This window comes from Bos mutus, chromosome 10 (genome assembly GCF_027580195.1).
Source record: "Bos mutus isolate GX-2022 chromosome 10, NWIPB_WYAK_1.1, whole genome shotgun sequence".
Taxonomy (NCBI): domain Eukaryota; kingdom Metazoa; phylum Chordata; class Mammalia; order Artiodactyla; family Bovidae; genus Bos; species Bos mutus.
This window is the reverse complement of record NC_091626.1, coordinates 70,283,140-70,297,744: the sequence shown is the minus strand read 5'-3', so window position 1 is coordinate 70,297,744 and position 14,605 is coordinate 70,283,140. Positions and strand designations below refer to the sequence as shown.

Here is a 14,605-nt window from a genome sequence, read left to right as displayed (position 1 = left end):
GTGCCCTCAAAAACAGGTATCTTTTAAGGTTTTACAACTCAGTGGGAGAAACTCCATGGTAACAGCATGTGGCAGGATCTTAAGCAAGCCTTATTACATGGAATACAGGTACTGAAAAGGGATGATGGTATGCCATCAACAACATATAAAGATCACTGCTTTGTAAACGTGCAGAACATGTCATAAATGCTTAAAGAAAACAGTATAGCATTTTTTCCCAACCCATTTGAAAATAAATATGAAAATTCAATTGAAGTCAGCTTTTTGCACCTTTTCCCTTTGATATTTGAAGAACGTCTTTAAAGATCTAGTCCTCTTAAGGAGGAAGAGTTTGATAACCAGTCTGATTTTGTTTTAAATTATGCTTTTATTGAACCTCATTCACAATATCATATTAAAACAATCTGTTTATACTTTATGCCCCTTATATCTAATTGAAGGAAGAATTCTCAGAAGTTGAAGGAATTTCAAATATCATTTTTTTTAAGGTTGAGGAGGTTGGAACTCATGTTAGACCAAGAGCCCACAAATCCTGTCCCAGTCCAGTGCTTATGTGCTAAGACTCTCCGAAGCACAGTGTCTTATTATTTAGTGACAGTTTGAATTCCAGCCCTCATTATTTAACCTGTTTTACAATCTGATATCCTAGTAAGAGTCCTACTTATGTTATTTCTATTAATGTTTCTGGTTAGCTTTCTGATAAACTTATATCCTGTTTATTTTGCTTAGTTACTATTACGCTGCTTTAGAATTTTGCCTGAGAATTTAGATAACATGTATCTTGTTAACAAAGAATACATGTAAATGGGTTTCCTACTGAACAGAAATTATATATTAATATTCATTTAAATAATTTTTATCCCCCCTTGTTCCAGGAAGGATTTAACATGGCTTATTAATAACAAAATAAATTGGTTAATTAAACATATAGTACCCTTTCTTTAGCACTGATGATTAAGGTCTAAGATCCAGTTCTTTGTTTGCCAAAAATGAATCCTCACATGATACTATTAAGGAAAGACCCACTACTTTGCTAAAATCTCTCTGTTTTGCAATTTCAAAACTTCCTCATTAATGTATCATGGAATAATTCAGAAACCAACATATCCATATACTACTTTTTTTTTATAGAAAAGAAGAAACTAAAATTGTGTGAGTGGAAACTTTACCTAGCCAAGTAATCAGTAAAAAAAAAGTTTTGTGTTTTTTGTAATAGCCACTTAAAAGTCATTTTACCAGGTTCCTTTTCTTGCCATTTATACAGATTTAAGTAGCAAATTCCATGGTAAAATTCTGACTGTGGCTAATTTTTAGTTATATCAGTTAATCTAAAGCATATACTTTTAAGAGGTTTGGATCTAGGATCATTTTTTATTAAGGTGGATAAGTAAACTCTTAAATGAAAAATCCCTCAACCAAAGGAGACAATTGTGATTGGTAACAGTGTGGCCAAGTTATTCATTATCTGTTCAATTTGGAAATAATTCGTGCCTTTCTTCATGATGTTTGTTAAGAAAACTTTTTTTTTTTTAAGAATTTAATGTTAACAATTAAAGTTAACAATTCTAAATTTAAAAAATGGGTCAGGTGGAACTACTACAGTCTAAGTGGGCAGCTGAGGTGTAAGTACTGCCCATTCTCTCTCTCTTTCATCCCTCATCAACCTCTGAGATGCTTCTAAGAAACCCTTAAGGCATCCCAGAACACCTTTCCTAATTTTTTTCTAGTGTCCTTTAACCTTTTTTCTGGAGAGTCTCAGAGGCTAGAGGAACCTGAAGAATCAAATAATTACATTTTGCTACTTAATAACTGCTCAGTGAAGAGTTGGTAAAAGTAGTTTAACCTTCAAAAATTTATTTTTAATGTTGGTGGGGTTACACAGTTCATCTTTTTTCTACCCTAGATTGTGATGGAGCATGGTATAGATAATCTAGATCTAGCTGCATGTAGCTTTTATGCTAAGGGTGCTATGGCATCCCCAAGGTAACAAGCACTTATGATGACATTTCTCCCTTTCCTTCTTGGTATCTCTACACTCCTGACATAGGACAAAGAACTTCGAGTCTAGTAAAGCCTATAAGGCAACATGGGGTGATGGTGGAGACAACTCTCCTAGCAATATAGTATCTAAGCAGCCAGGCCGAGTGACAAATGGTCAGCCTCAACAAGCGACTGCAGGAGCAGCCAGCGGGGGATACATTAAACGGTAAGCCAGCTCTTCCCAATATTTTTACCCTTTTCCTAAAGGAATGTCTCTCTCTGGAGGTTGGGTGCATTTATCCATGAACTGTAACTTATCAATTAGAAATAGCATTTATTCTTTTTTTGGGGGGAAGGGTGGGATAGTTGGTTTTTTCATGGTCTTTTTTTTTTTTTTTGGCTGCAAAGCCTGTGGGATCTTAGTTCCCCAACCAGGGATTGAACCTGGGCCCCCTGCAGTGGAATCACTGAGCTCTAACCACTGGACCATCAGGGAATTCCCTTATTGCATTTAAAAATTTGCCTTCTGACAAAATGGTGACTGGGATTATTGACCTTAAGTGATGGATTAACTTTTCTTTATAAAGTACTTTAAAAATTATTCAAGTAGTCATGTTTTATTTCTGTAAATAAGATGTGATTTAAAATGTATCATTTAGAGTAGGAGTTGGCTAGATCCCTGTAAGGATATCCCTGTAAGGGTAAGGATATCCCTGTAAAGGGTCAGATAGTAAATATTTCAGGTTTTCCAGGCCATAGAGTCTGAGTCATAAATACTCAATTCTGTTGTAGGGTAAAATCAGGTAATGGGCCACATTTGACTTTGGGCCAGAATTTTTCAACCCCATTTTTAGAGCAGTGGTTCTTTAGACTTAAGTGTGTATCAGAATCACCTGGGAGGTTTAGTGAAACAGACTGCTGGAGTCCCTTCAGGAGATCTGGAGTAGTCTAAGAATTGGCATATTTTCATGTCTAACAAGTTCCCAGGTTATGCTGGGAATTACACTATGAAAAACCTCTATTCTAAAGTCATTTCTTCATCTTCTCTTAAATGGCTTTAAGACATTGTTATCTCTTGAATCAGCCTTTCCATTTTCACTGTAGAATGTTTCCCAAGAATGGTAACCTGCATCTGTTTGGGTCTAACAGCTGATGTCAATTTGCTTATTTTTACAAAAACTAAATCCAGACTCAGTCCGTGTATAATTCACCCAAAAGTACTGAATTAAGTGTCTTTTTGTAATAGTATAACAAATGATGCCAGGGAAGATGAAATGGAAGACAATCTGACTCAAGTGGGCAGTATCCTAGGAAACCTAAAAAACATGGCTCTGGACATGGGCAATGAGATTGAAGCTCAAAACCGACAAATAGAACGGATCACAGAAAAGGTAAGAGCTTCTTACTGCCACAGGAAAATGGCAGAATGTACACTGCCTTTGTGCCGAATGACATCCAGCACAGTGTTCAGTAATAGACATCTGTGCTGTGTACTCTCAGGGAGAACAACAGGGATAAGATTCTGTCCTCACGGGCCTTACAGTTTTGATGAGTTTCTAACATGTTGAAAAATAACAGTCAGGTCCTCCTATCTCTTACTTATTTGGTTCATTTTATTTTCTGTTAAAATTTTTATTTTGCCTGAGCTAAGTAGTTCTGTTGATATACAGCAGCTAAAATAACTTTATTATTGGTTCATTTTGAAACCAAGACCTTGGGATCAACTGGTTTAAAAATAATAACAAAATTTCACCCATGAAACTCAAAATCTCTTCTAACCTTCCTGTGCGCTGTCAGGGTTTTTTGTTTGCTGTCTTTCCCCTGAATGAGCAGGTTAGCTTTTGGAATTTTATTGTGTTAGCTAATAACAAATTAGTAAACTCCTGAATCCTCATCTCATGAGTCAGTAGGTAACAATCAGTTCTGCGGAATGGTTCTTGTAGGGTGGACACATAAAAACAAGAGAGAGACCTGTGAGTAGCAAAACAAGTGTGGTTGCTATTTTTCACTTCATATGATCTGAAAGATGCTGAAATTAAACCATGTTCAGTGTTTGGTAGTGTCACAACTAAAAGCCGTTCTTGTTACTTCATTAAAATCTCAGTATAAAGATTGGGGTTTCTCTGTTGAATAATTTATGATGGATTTCACTTGGGCAAAGAGTGGTTCATCAGATATTTTCCATGCTGTTATGTGGGTGTAGGCTACATATTACCCATCATTTTCATTTACAGATTGATGTGGATGGCAGGACATCTGTTCCAGAGATCTTGGGGTAAATTATTTCAGTCTCTGGTTTAGATCTAGGGTAACTCCAGGTGAGATTTCTATGGTTCAGCTCAGGGGACTGCCACAGGATCCAGACCTATAGCAGAGAAGAGCATTCTTATATTTTCATTGCATCTAAATGCAATTGACTGTAAGATGCATCCTAGCTCCAGACACGTTAAACTGTGAAAAAAGATGTTACAGAACTCACGAAATATTAACACGTTCTTCTGTTATATCTTTGTCATGTTTATACACCCACGTTTTTTCAAATGCATTTGATATTCTGTCACTTCTTGCCCAAAATGAGTTTTGTAATGTGACTTTGACTACTTCCTGAATTTTCTCAGTATGTCAGTTACTCTCAGTGTATGAAATTTAATGCCTATTAGGACATCTTAACCTTGTCAAGTAATGCTGGTATCTTTTTCTTTTTTTCCAGGCTGACACCAACAAAGATCGTATTGACAATGCCAATGCCAGAGCAAAGAAACTCATTGACAGCTAAAGCTACTGCTGTACTTCTTTATCATTTATTTACTTTCCTAGCTCCTCCTTCAAAGTCATCACCTTTCCAGAGTTTGAAATCTTGGTTCCACACTCTTCTAATCAGGAGATGTGGAAGAAGATCTAGGAGTAACAGTCCCCCAATTTTTTTTTTTAATTTTTCTCGTTTTCCCTTGAGGGTATTCTTAGTCTTCCTTCTAGCATTTTCTTTCTCAGTCCATACAATTAGGTTGATTTTCATACATTTTTTATAGTTTTATTTTTCATCCTCTCCATTTACTTTAGCAGGTTCTTCTGCTTTCAAAATATGGAAGCATTGCCAAAGACAGCCACGTGAAAGGAAGCTGGAGGCAGTGGGGGCAAGCACAGGAGGGGAGGCAAGAGATAAGAGGTTGTTACCTCAGTAAACCTACAGACCCTAAAGCCAAAAGTGGTGTAACCACAGTGAATATCTAGTAGGGTTTAATTTTTATTTTAAGTTGCAGTTATTGCCAGTTTAGGCCAGTGCTTGGTTTTGGAGCCTGGGTACACAATGTTTTTGTTATGCATCGCAACTTTGCAACCTCTGCTCCAAAAAAGAGCAGACTGAGCTTTTTTAAAGTAAGCTTAATTTCTGAACTCTTGGTGATTCACCTTTGTACATAGATTCTATGATCCATTTCATATTGCACATATAGGAACACATGGTATAAATGAGTAGCTTTATTTTCATATTATTAATAGTATCACGGTCCCATTACAGGCCTATTAACCTCATAAATTTGTCATTAGTCTTTGAGGAAAAAATATGTAAATATGAATGTATAACATGAGAATTTCTCTCTACAGCAGGGCTTAAAATTTTTTTGAAAAGTTTGACAAAGTGTATCACGTGAATTCAGATTTACCTCAATGCCACAAATTATGTTTAGATAGGAAAAAAAACTTATTTTGATCTCAGGTAGAAAAATAGTTAGATTGCTTTGAGTTTTATGTAGTTTTAAACTTTTTTTAAACTAGAATTTATTGTTTAACTAAATGGTTTAGAAGATTATGCCTTTGGTTTACTTATCGATGATTGCACTATCATTCTCTTGTACTCAACTTCTGGAATCACATTTGTTTATAAGTGTTATAAGAATCTTACTGGTGTTTGTCACCTTTATTTAAAAACTAGCTTCTGCACACTTCAAGACTATTAATGTCGATTGGTTTGACAAATAACTACTACTGTTTGATCCTTACAGTTAAATTTTGTAACTAATGGAATTGTTTTTTCAAATAGGTAATATGCTTCTCGACTGCTTTGGGGGGAGGGGAAGCAGTAATTTTGTCAGCTTTAATTTAACAAACTGAATAAAGGAAAGGTCCATAAATCAAATGGCACTGCAACAAAGAGCTGACTTTAGCACCCTTCCCATGCTTACTGGAAATATAGGACTTTCGCATCTGTGATTTGTCATGGGATTCATTTTAATCATTACTAGTCTTTTATTCATTTGATCTTAAATATACAAGCGACTGAAAGTGTTTGTGGGTGAATACCACAGCCTACTTCTTGGAGGAGATAGTTAACATGGGAAACTTTCAAAGGCTGAAAGGAAAATATTTAAAGCAAGATGTTAATTAGGCCTTCAGAAATGCCACATGCTGAAAGGAATAGTTTGGCAAGTGGTAGTAAATGTGTAAAGTAAGGTATAAAACACTGTAGGCTGTTCTTTACATAAATGCCCTTCCTAAAAGCATTAAAAAATTTTTAATGCTATTATGGCCAAAGGAAATTGTTCTAAAGATACCAATATGCTGTTCCAACAGTATATAATTGGTTAGAAGTGTAAGCTAAGGCTCCAGATTGTCTGGATTTATGCTGTAGCTCTGCCAGTTGCTGGCTGAGTGACTGTAAAACCATTTCTGTGCCTCCATCTCCTTGTGTGTAAGGAGGGATTAATGATTTCTACCTCATAGCATTGCTGGGAAGACTCAGTGTGTAATGTATGTAAAGCACTTAGAGCAGTGCCCAACAAATATAAGAGCTTATTTCATTAGACTGCTGATAGCTGCTGTTCTATCTAGAGTGGAGCTCTTTTTAGGTCAAGGACCTCTTTGTAAATTTGATGAAAGATAACACAGCCTGTCTCTCCAGAGAAATAGACACACAAGCATACACATGTGAATCAGGAATAAATGGGTCTTGAAAGCCCATCCGTGGATCCAAGATGACATACTTTTCCAAAGATTCTGCTACTGAGAAGAAAGGAATGAGAACCTAGAAATTAGGCTCATAATACACTAGGAATAGAAGCTGTTGACCTGAAGTTTTCTCTTGTAATATTGTCTGGAAACTTGTTTCTATTACTTTTGAAAGGCAGTAACTGAGATGGTTAGCACGAACTCTGGAGTCTGACCATCTGGGCTCGAGTTTTGGTTTTTACTAGTTTTGTGACCTTGAGCATAAAACTGACCCATAATGAAGGAGTTAAACAGTATCCTCCAGTGAACTTAATTTTTTGTTTAATGGTTAGCTCCCTCTTCAGGTTTCTAGTCTTCTAATGACAGTGATCTTTATCCCCTATAGTTGTGCCTGTTTTTTTTCTTCCTTCACACTTTTAATTCATTCTTCGTTACCACATTTCAACTCTAGATCTTTTCATGTCATGTATGGATTATGAATCTCCCCATAATTTTAACTTCTGCTTCCCAGACATCTGATACTCAATTGCACTCAGAATTAGTTTCATTAAATGCTGTTCTTTAGCATGGGGTCACACAGAGTCGGACACAACTGAGCGACTTCACTTTCACTTTTCACTTTCATGCATTGGAGAAGGAAATGGCAACCCACTCCAGTGTTCTTGCCTGGAGAATCCCAGGGACGGTAAAATTCTAAGTTATTTCAATTACATTTCTAATCATATTTATAGTTCTCAGACTGATAATCAAGTTCCTTATTCTCTACTCATTTGTTTTTCATTCTAACGTAGTTTGCTCCAAGCTTTCTGTTTCTGTTTTACACTTGAAATAAAAAGCATTCATTGAGTGCTTACTCTGTCAATAGACACTATGCTAAATGCTTTTATGTATCTTTTCACCAAGTCCTTATAACACACCTGAGAGGTAGGAGGTATTTCCTATATTACAAATAAGAGTAAATTGCTCAAATTCATAAAGCATGTAAATGATGGACTTTGGATTCAAAGCAGAATCTTTCTGACTCTGAGGCTCATGTTCTTACTCAGTATACTACACTGACTTCTAACTGAGCTCTAAAAGAACTTGAGTGACTTAGAACTGGTGGCCACTAGAATCCCAGCCTCCAGACCATAAGTCAGCCTACTTTATTAACTTATATTTAAGTCTAAATACTTGTGTACTATATCTTTAGGCATACTACATTTAGTCCTTGCCCTGAAGTAGCCCAATCTAGCAAGAGACAGATGAGTATAGAATCTGAGAAGTGCTACCATAACAGATGGAGCAGTTAATTCAAGCTTAGACTTCTAAGGAGGGGGCTTAGACATAGAGAAGGAACATGTTAATAAGAGAGGCATTCCTGACTGAGCAAACAAGTAAAGACAAAGGAGAGAGACACTGCACTGTGGGTTTAATGAGAATAACCTGGTAAGACTGGGCAGGCAAATGAGGGCAGAGAGAGACTATCTGGCTGGGTCCAGGTTGTGAAAGCAGTCATAAGGGGACCCCATTAATAATTAAATGTCTGGAGACATTTGTTTTTAATTTATAAGTTCTGATTTATTAGATAAGTACTGATAAAATATTTAGAGAAATGTTCAGTAGATCAGTAAGATTAAGCATGAAAGTTTATAAAAAACAAAAATTAATGTTGATAAACTGGCACCCCCATCCCTCCCCTAGTTGAGAAACAGAGAATGACATGGGAAAAAGAGAACCCCTAGACCAGATTTAAGGTCACAGAGACTTTCCCATATAAACACTAGATTCTTGTGATCTCTTGACTTAATGGTTAAACTAGGTTTGTAAAATGAGAACTACCAATACATGGAAATAACAGCCCCTTGGCTGGGACAAAACTTCCGAAAACAGTGGAAGCTTTCTAAATGTTCATGTCAGTAGCAGTCTGAAATTATTTACTTTTATACCTTTAGTTTCTCTTAATAAGCATGGTTCCAGTACCACAAAAATATTTATCAGTCACCTGAAAGCATTTCAGTACTCTTGCAACCTGAACAAGAAGATGAAATATTCCCCCCTAATCAGTTTACTTTTTTGCTTTTACTTTTTGGCTGCACTGTGTGGCATGTGGGTTCCTAGTTCCCTGACCAGTATCGAACCCATGCTTCCTGCAGTGGAAGCAGAGTCTTTAACCATTGGACTCCCAGGAAAGTCCCATTAATTAGTTATTTTCAAAAGGCCATTTACAGGTTAAAGTTCCCCTGTCTTCTCCCTTTAAAGGATTAACCTTTCTTCCAGCCATAGTTATTAAAAAAATCTTTTATTTAGTATATTCTCTTATTCAGAGAATAAAGTTGATAAACATAAGTTGTAAAATGTAGCAGTAGTTTTTTGATAGGTAATTTGATTATTAATAGTTACAAATACAAAAAGATTACCAGAAATAAGACATTATTTCTAATAAAACTTCAGGAAAAACTTGATTATTAAAACCCTTGTATCTTACAAATTTTGCATATACAGTTTTAGCTCTTCTCAATAAGGCACCTGCAATAGTTAAAAAAAAAAATTGCTACTGCAGCCTTGCAGAACACCTCTTAGTGTTGTGTTGTTTCTCTGGCAAAGTACACTGTTATTCAAAAGAGTCATATATTTACATACATCCTAAATTCTAAGAATAAATACTTGGAGGGACTGGAATAAAATCATAAATCCTCAGATTAACCATAGTGGCCTCTCACAAATTACCTGAATTTCATAAAAACATGAAGTGTTAACACAGAGGTGGAATGGCAACTGATTTTATGAAAGCTCACACATTGAAACACATGAAATTTCAAGCTGTTGTGTGGAGCTATTCTGGTACCAGGCAGCATCCCCTCACTGTATACATAGCAACTAGCTACTGGGTTTCTTAAAGCCAAAGTAGTGATGGTTTTGAAAATCAACATTGTCCTTTGCCCTATCCATGACTCAGAATGGAGGACGCTTCCTGTCTCTTGATTCCTTTTAGCTTATTTAAGATGAGCCCTGGAAAGGAAAACGATCACTGCATGAAATGTGACCTCCTGGAGTATCATCTTCTTACAGCAGACACCCTTGACAACAACAGGAGCCTTTCAGTCAGCCAGATTGCAACAGGTTCCAAGTCAGTGTACTCTATAGTTCCCATGCTCCTGGAGGACATCATGCAAATTTCTTCTTGGTGGCTGTGAACCTCTCCATGTACTAAAAATCATGAAAGAATTAGGTGTTACTATGCCTGAGAAGGTAATTAACTTATTGGTTATTTAGGATTTTTTTTTTAATGGTTATTTAGGACTTGATGATTCTTTTTCCTTTAGGTTTTTATGGTTCTTCATTTCCTACAAAATCTACTTATTCTAGATGGAGATTTAAAGCATATGGTTTTGTGGAGTTTTTTCCTCCTCATATCCTAGTAGGAAACCTATCAAAAGATAAAGATGCTTTACAATAAGCTGTTTAGAGAAAAGAAAAATATCATCTTGGCACAATACCATTTGGCTGATTCTCAGAACCCACCTCCATATTGGGAACAAATCCTATTGACATAAACAGGATTATACTGTACATACATCCTGTATCTGTAAACATTCATGTGGGTTACTTCACCTTTCTCTTCTCTGGAACAGGAACTAGAAATGCAGAAGTACAATAATACATACCTTATCATAGCCTTCCAGTTCTCGAAGTTTCTTAATTTCAAAAAGGTTGCCTTCCACAGCAAGCAGGCAGATCTGCGAATCACTGAGGATGCTCTGTGGAAGCATACTGAGCTCAAGACAGTTCTCCTCCAGACGAAGAACTTTAAGACGAGGACAAGAAGATATCTTCACTGAGATCTGAGATATCTATTGAACAACAGTTTTTTAAAAAGGATAATAAGAAAAAGTACAAGCACTATAGTGATTATTTTTTACTAAATTAAAACAAAAATCTTTACTTGACTATTTGTCCTAGTTCTTTCTTTTACCACCCCCATTTTCTCACTACCCACTCATTCCAGAAGCCTCTTGTGTTACCAAGCTTCTGTTACTACTCCTCCAGTTTTTTTGGGAAAAACTTTTGAAGGTCACCAGTGGCTTTTTTTGGAGAAGGAAATGGCAACCCACTCCTGTATTCTTGCCTGGAAAATCCCATAGACAGAGAAGCCTGGTGGGCCCCAGTCCATGGGGTCACAAAGAGCTGGACATGACTGAGTGACTAACACAACACACAAGTGGCTTTTTGGAAACAAAACTCTGATAATAAAAGCACTGTTAATTATAGAAAATTCGAGAATCACGAGTTTAAAGAAAACAGCTACCCGTAACCCATCACTGTAAACATTTTGGTAAATTTACTGCCAATCTTTTATGTGTACGTAAATGCCAACCACTTTTCTGCCAAAGTCAAGGATTCATTGACCTCATTCCCTGTTGCATTTGACTGTGCTGTCAATCCTTTCCTTGAAACTCCCTTTTATACATACTAAGTGTTGTGGTTTGTTTTTTTCCTCCTATTTTTTGAATTACTCCTGATTTTTGGCTTCCCTTCTTGTTTCTATGGGCATTTTTCAAGCAGCAGTCCCTAGTACTTAATATTTTATTTTTCTAAACTTTCTCCTAGGAAAGCCTGTTCATTCTTAAAGCTATCCCTTCTGTTAAACTATGTATCTGCATTCATTTCTGCTCACCTCTATTTCCTCTCCAGTGTCTCTGATTTTCAATACTTTGGATGCTTCACCATCGTGCCTATTCCCAAGAGCACCACTCTTCTTTTAGCTCTTGAGTGCAATACGAAGCAGTTATCTTTGACTTATTCACCTCTTCAGCCCTTTAAATGTGCCAAGTCACCTAGTTATATTTACTCAGCCTAGTAATCATCTCAGACCTTCACTGGGACCTAGTTAAAACTCAAGTTCTCAGGCCCTAGCCCAGACCTACAAAATCAGAAACAATGAGTATGGGGGCCCCATGATCTCTTAACCAGCTGTCCAGGTTATTCTAATGCACACTAAAACCTGAGAACCATTGATTTAATGGAGAATAGGAATGTAGAGCAGGTGTTCAACTTGCTCAGCCAATTTTTTCCCCAAATATTCAGAATGTTTTCCCCAAAAGCTCAAGAACATAAAATAACTACTTTAAGGAAAAGATAAGAAATTCAGCCTCAAAGACTGAATTTCATCCTAAAGTAAGGTCAATACAATCTAGAATAGTTTTGACGAATAAAACTTAACTGCAATCTTTGGAATGTCCTACATCTCTATGCTGTCCAATATGGTAGCCATTAGCCACATATGGTTACTGAGCTATTGAAATATGGCTAGTGAAGCTGAAGAAATGAATTTTTTTCAAGTTTAAATGAATTTTAATGGCCATGTAGCTACTGGCTATTGTAATCGACTATGCAGATTTAGAAGCACAGACTAGAAAACTAAAGACGACCTGGTCTCACTGTGATTAATATTTCATCATTTGTGCTTTATTTCTAGATGAGATATTGTTTCTCCAGTCACCTACATGTTAACCAAAGAGCTTCTGAAGTTAAACAACTTTCAAATACTACAATTAAAGCTATCCAACAAAGAAATGAGCGATCTACAGAAATCTATCACTGATGGTCTTTCAGCAAAAGCACGATAACACTTGACATGCCAAAGAAAAGACAAGTGAATGACCCCTGATGTGCAACTCTGAGAACTTATGAGTTTAAGCCTCTTTTCCACTCTATCTTCCTGACATAGTTCCTAGATAGTTCCCTGACATAGTTGCTAGATAATCAGAGGTATTTGAGGACTACCTGAAGAACTCAAGGTTCCTGAGACAGGTTTCATTTTGGATATTACCTCCCATTATCTATCTCACCCTCCAAAGAACACCTACACAACAAACACATCCAGTGTCTCAACTAACTTCATGGTATGTTGGGCTTTGAAATTAGTCCAGTCCATAGAATATATCTCTCTTCTAACCTCTGATACCCTTCTCCATGAATATAGTGTAGAGAACAATTGATTATTCAGGAGACCACAAATCAACATAACACACTGTAGAAAAAAAATTGTTAAGCTCTAGACCTGGTTCTGGTTGAGGTTGAGTTCAATGACCTGCAGCTCCCCGACTGTATCCGGTATGCTCCGAATCTGGTTCTTGGAGAGATCCACTACATCCAGGTGCCGTAGGCTACACAGCTGCGGTGGCAGAGCTCTCAGCTGGTTCCCAGAGAGGCTCAGGGTCTTAAGGGCAGATAGTTGCCCAAAAGTAGATGGCAGCTCTCTCAACTGATTGTTGTTTAGGCTTAGTGTCTCCAGTTTCTTCAGATTGCATAACTCATCGGGAAGAGCAGCTAGCAAAGAAAAATGTAAAAACCTGAATCTGATACAGCTGAAAAACACCTTTGATGAAGTTAAAAAAAAAGTAGTCTGTTACGCCTCATGTTAAATATACATAGGCTTTTCCCATGTTGCCCCATTTTTAAGTATTGCATCTTTACCAACATAGTCTTCAAAAGGTGAGGGTGCCATCAAAATGCAGGAAAACATTATGTGTATAATGGGCTCCTTTTGTGAAGAAGCCACTGCACAATCCCACAGCAGTTTCGTGGTATTGGAAGGCCCTCTCCTTCCCATACCATCTGCCCTTCCAAATTAGCAGCAAAATTAACTGTTTACAGTACACTCCAAAGATAGTCCCTTTCAAGTCCAAATTAACTTCCTATCAATCATTAACCCACCAGAGGAGGCTTATAGATGTAATTCTAAGAGACAGAAAGCCTGGAGGATTCTGCCATTCTCCAGCGTCTGTAGTTCCCTGAAGCTTGTAAGAAAAACCCAAAAAACAAACAAAAAACCCCACCTTTTTTTGTTGTTGTTAGATTCTCATACATTTACTTGAATTCCAGTTTAATAACATTATAATTATACTCCAAACTCTATTCCAAGAGAAAACCCACCCTTCTTAAAGCCAATTACTAGCAAAATTCCCAGGAGCAAAAGCCATACTTAATTTGTTATTGTTCAAGGAGAGGCTCTTCAGCAGAGTGAACTTCCCTATGATCATAGGCGGTAGATTCTCAATCTTGTTGTTGGACAAGTCGATGGTCCTGAGATTGCTTGTCAGCTTCTGCAACTCTGAGGGGAACTGAAGAAAGGGGTTCTCGGAGCAGAGAATCTCTTATCTGTTAACTTCACCGCCCGCCGTCCCTCTCCCTTTACACTCCTTGGTTGGATCCCTCCCAGTTCTCACCTCGGTCAGCCCACGGTCCTTAAGTTGAAAGACACCAGTTTTCTGCGCGGTTTCCACATGAGCGCGGAGGGCACTGTTTCCCATCCTAACTCCAAGGCTCAGGTCCCTGCGGGAAGGAAGCGCAGCTGTCACCACTCGGTTCTAGCCGGCACCCAGCCACCCCGTCGGCCTCCCGGCTGCGTCTCAATCCCCAGCTGTCACCTCCTGCCGATCCTGGGATCTTGGAGGCCAGCTCAAGAGTGACAAGAAAGAAAGAGAAGAACACCAGGCCCTGCCGATTTTGCAGCTGATCCGAAGCGAGACGCTGCTAGGAGTTGAGGGAAGATCAGGGATCCCCGAACTCGCCTCGTACAGCTCAGCTCACGGCAGGTTCGGCAGGGGAAGACCCGGGATCCGCGCTCACTGGGATGCGCTGCCCAGGCTTCCGCACGGGCGGAAACGCCCTGTGACGTCATCGAGGCGCGCGGTGC

At 37.8% G+C, this 14,605-nt stretch overlaps 2 protein-coding genes across 6 annotated transcripts in view; one reads left to right on the top strand and one right to left on the bottom strand.

Annotated features, from left to right (window-relative positions):
* SNAP23 (synaptosome associated protein 23) overlaps positions 1 to 7,790 on the top strand; it is a 42,385-nt gene extending 34,595 nt beyond the window's left edge. For all 4 annotated transcript variants that reach the window (XM_070378152.1, XM_070378155.1, XM_070378154.1 and 1 more), the window contains 3 exons: positions 2,048 to 2,206; positions 3,227 to 3,371; positions 4,691 to 7,790. In XM_070378152.1, coding sequence (XP_070234253.1) covers positions 2,048 to 2,206; positions 3,227 to 3,371; positions 4,691 to 4,756 — 370 coding nt within the window. In that variant the 3' untranslated portion in view covers positions 4,757 to 7,790. The remainder of the gene's footprint in view (positions 1 to 2,047; positions 2,207 to 3,226; positions 3,372 to 4,690) is intronic.
* Positions 7,791 to 9,802: 2,012 nt separating this feature from the next.
* On the bottom strand, positions 9,803 to 14,597 carry LRRC57 (leucine rich repeat containing 57). Of its 2 annotated transcripts, none has more exons than XM_005903995.3 (6): positions 14,481 to 14,597; positions 14,136 to 14,241; positions 13,892 to 14,030; positions 12,968 to 13,236; positions 10,572 to 10,757; positions 9,803 to 10,113 (listed from the first exon to the last, which is right to left on the bottom strand). In XM_005903995.3, the coding sequence occupies exons 1-6, from the start codon at positions 14,588 to 14,590 to the stop codon at positions 10,072 to 10,074; spliced, it is 852 nt and encodes a 283-aa protein (XP_005904057.2). In that variant the 5' UTR covers positions 14,591 to 14,597; the 3' UTR covers positions 9,803 to 10,071. The 2 variants fall into 2 exon arrangements, with proteins under 2 accessions (XP_005904057.2, XP_005904056.1); XM_005903994.3 differs by lacking the exon at positions 14,481 to 14,597 and adding an exon at positions 14,337 to 14,476.
* Positions 14,598 to 14,605: the final 8 nt, after the last annotated feature.

Excerpts from the sequence above, each read along its gene's own strand:
- LRRC57 (XM_005903995.3), bottom strand. The coding sequence starts at position 14,590 with ATGACGTCACAGGGCGTTTCCGCCCGTGCGGAAGCCTGGGCAGCGCAT. Across the intron at positions 14,242-14,480 it reads CGTGAGCTGAGCTGTACGAG|GGACCTGAGCCTTGGAGTTA; the intron begins GCGAGTTCGGGG and ends TCCTTCCCGCAG. Across the intron at positions 10,114-10,571 it reads AACTGGAAGGCTATGATAAG|TACATGGAGAGGTTCACAGC; the intron begins GTATGTATTATT and ends CATGATTTTTAG.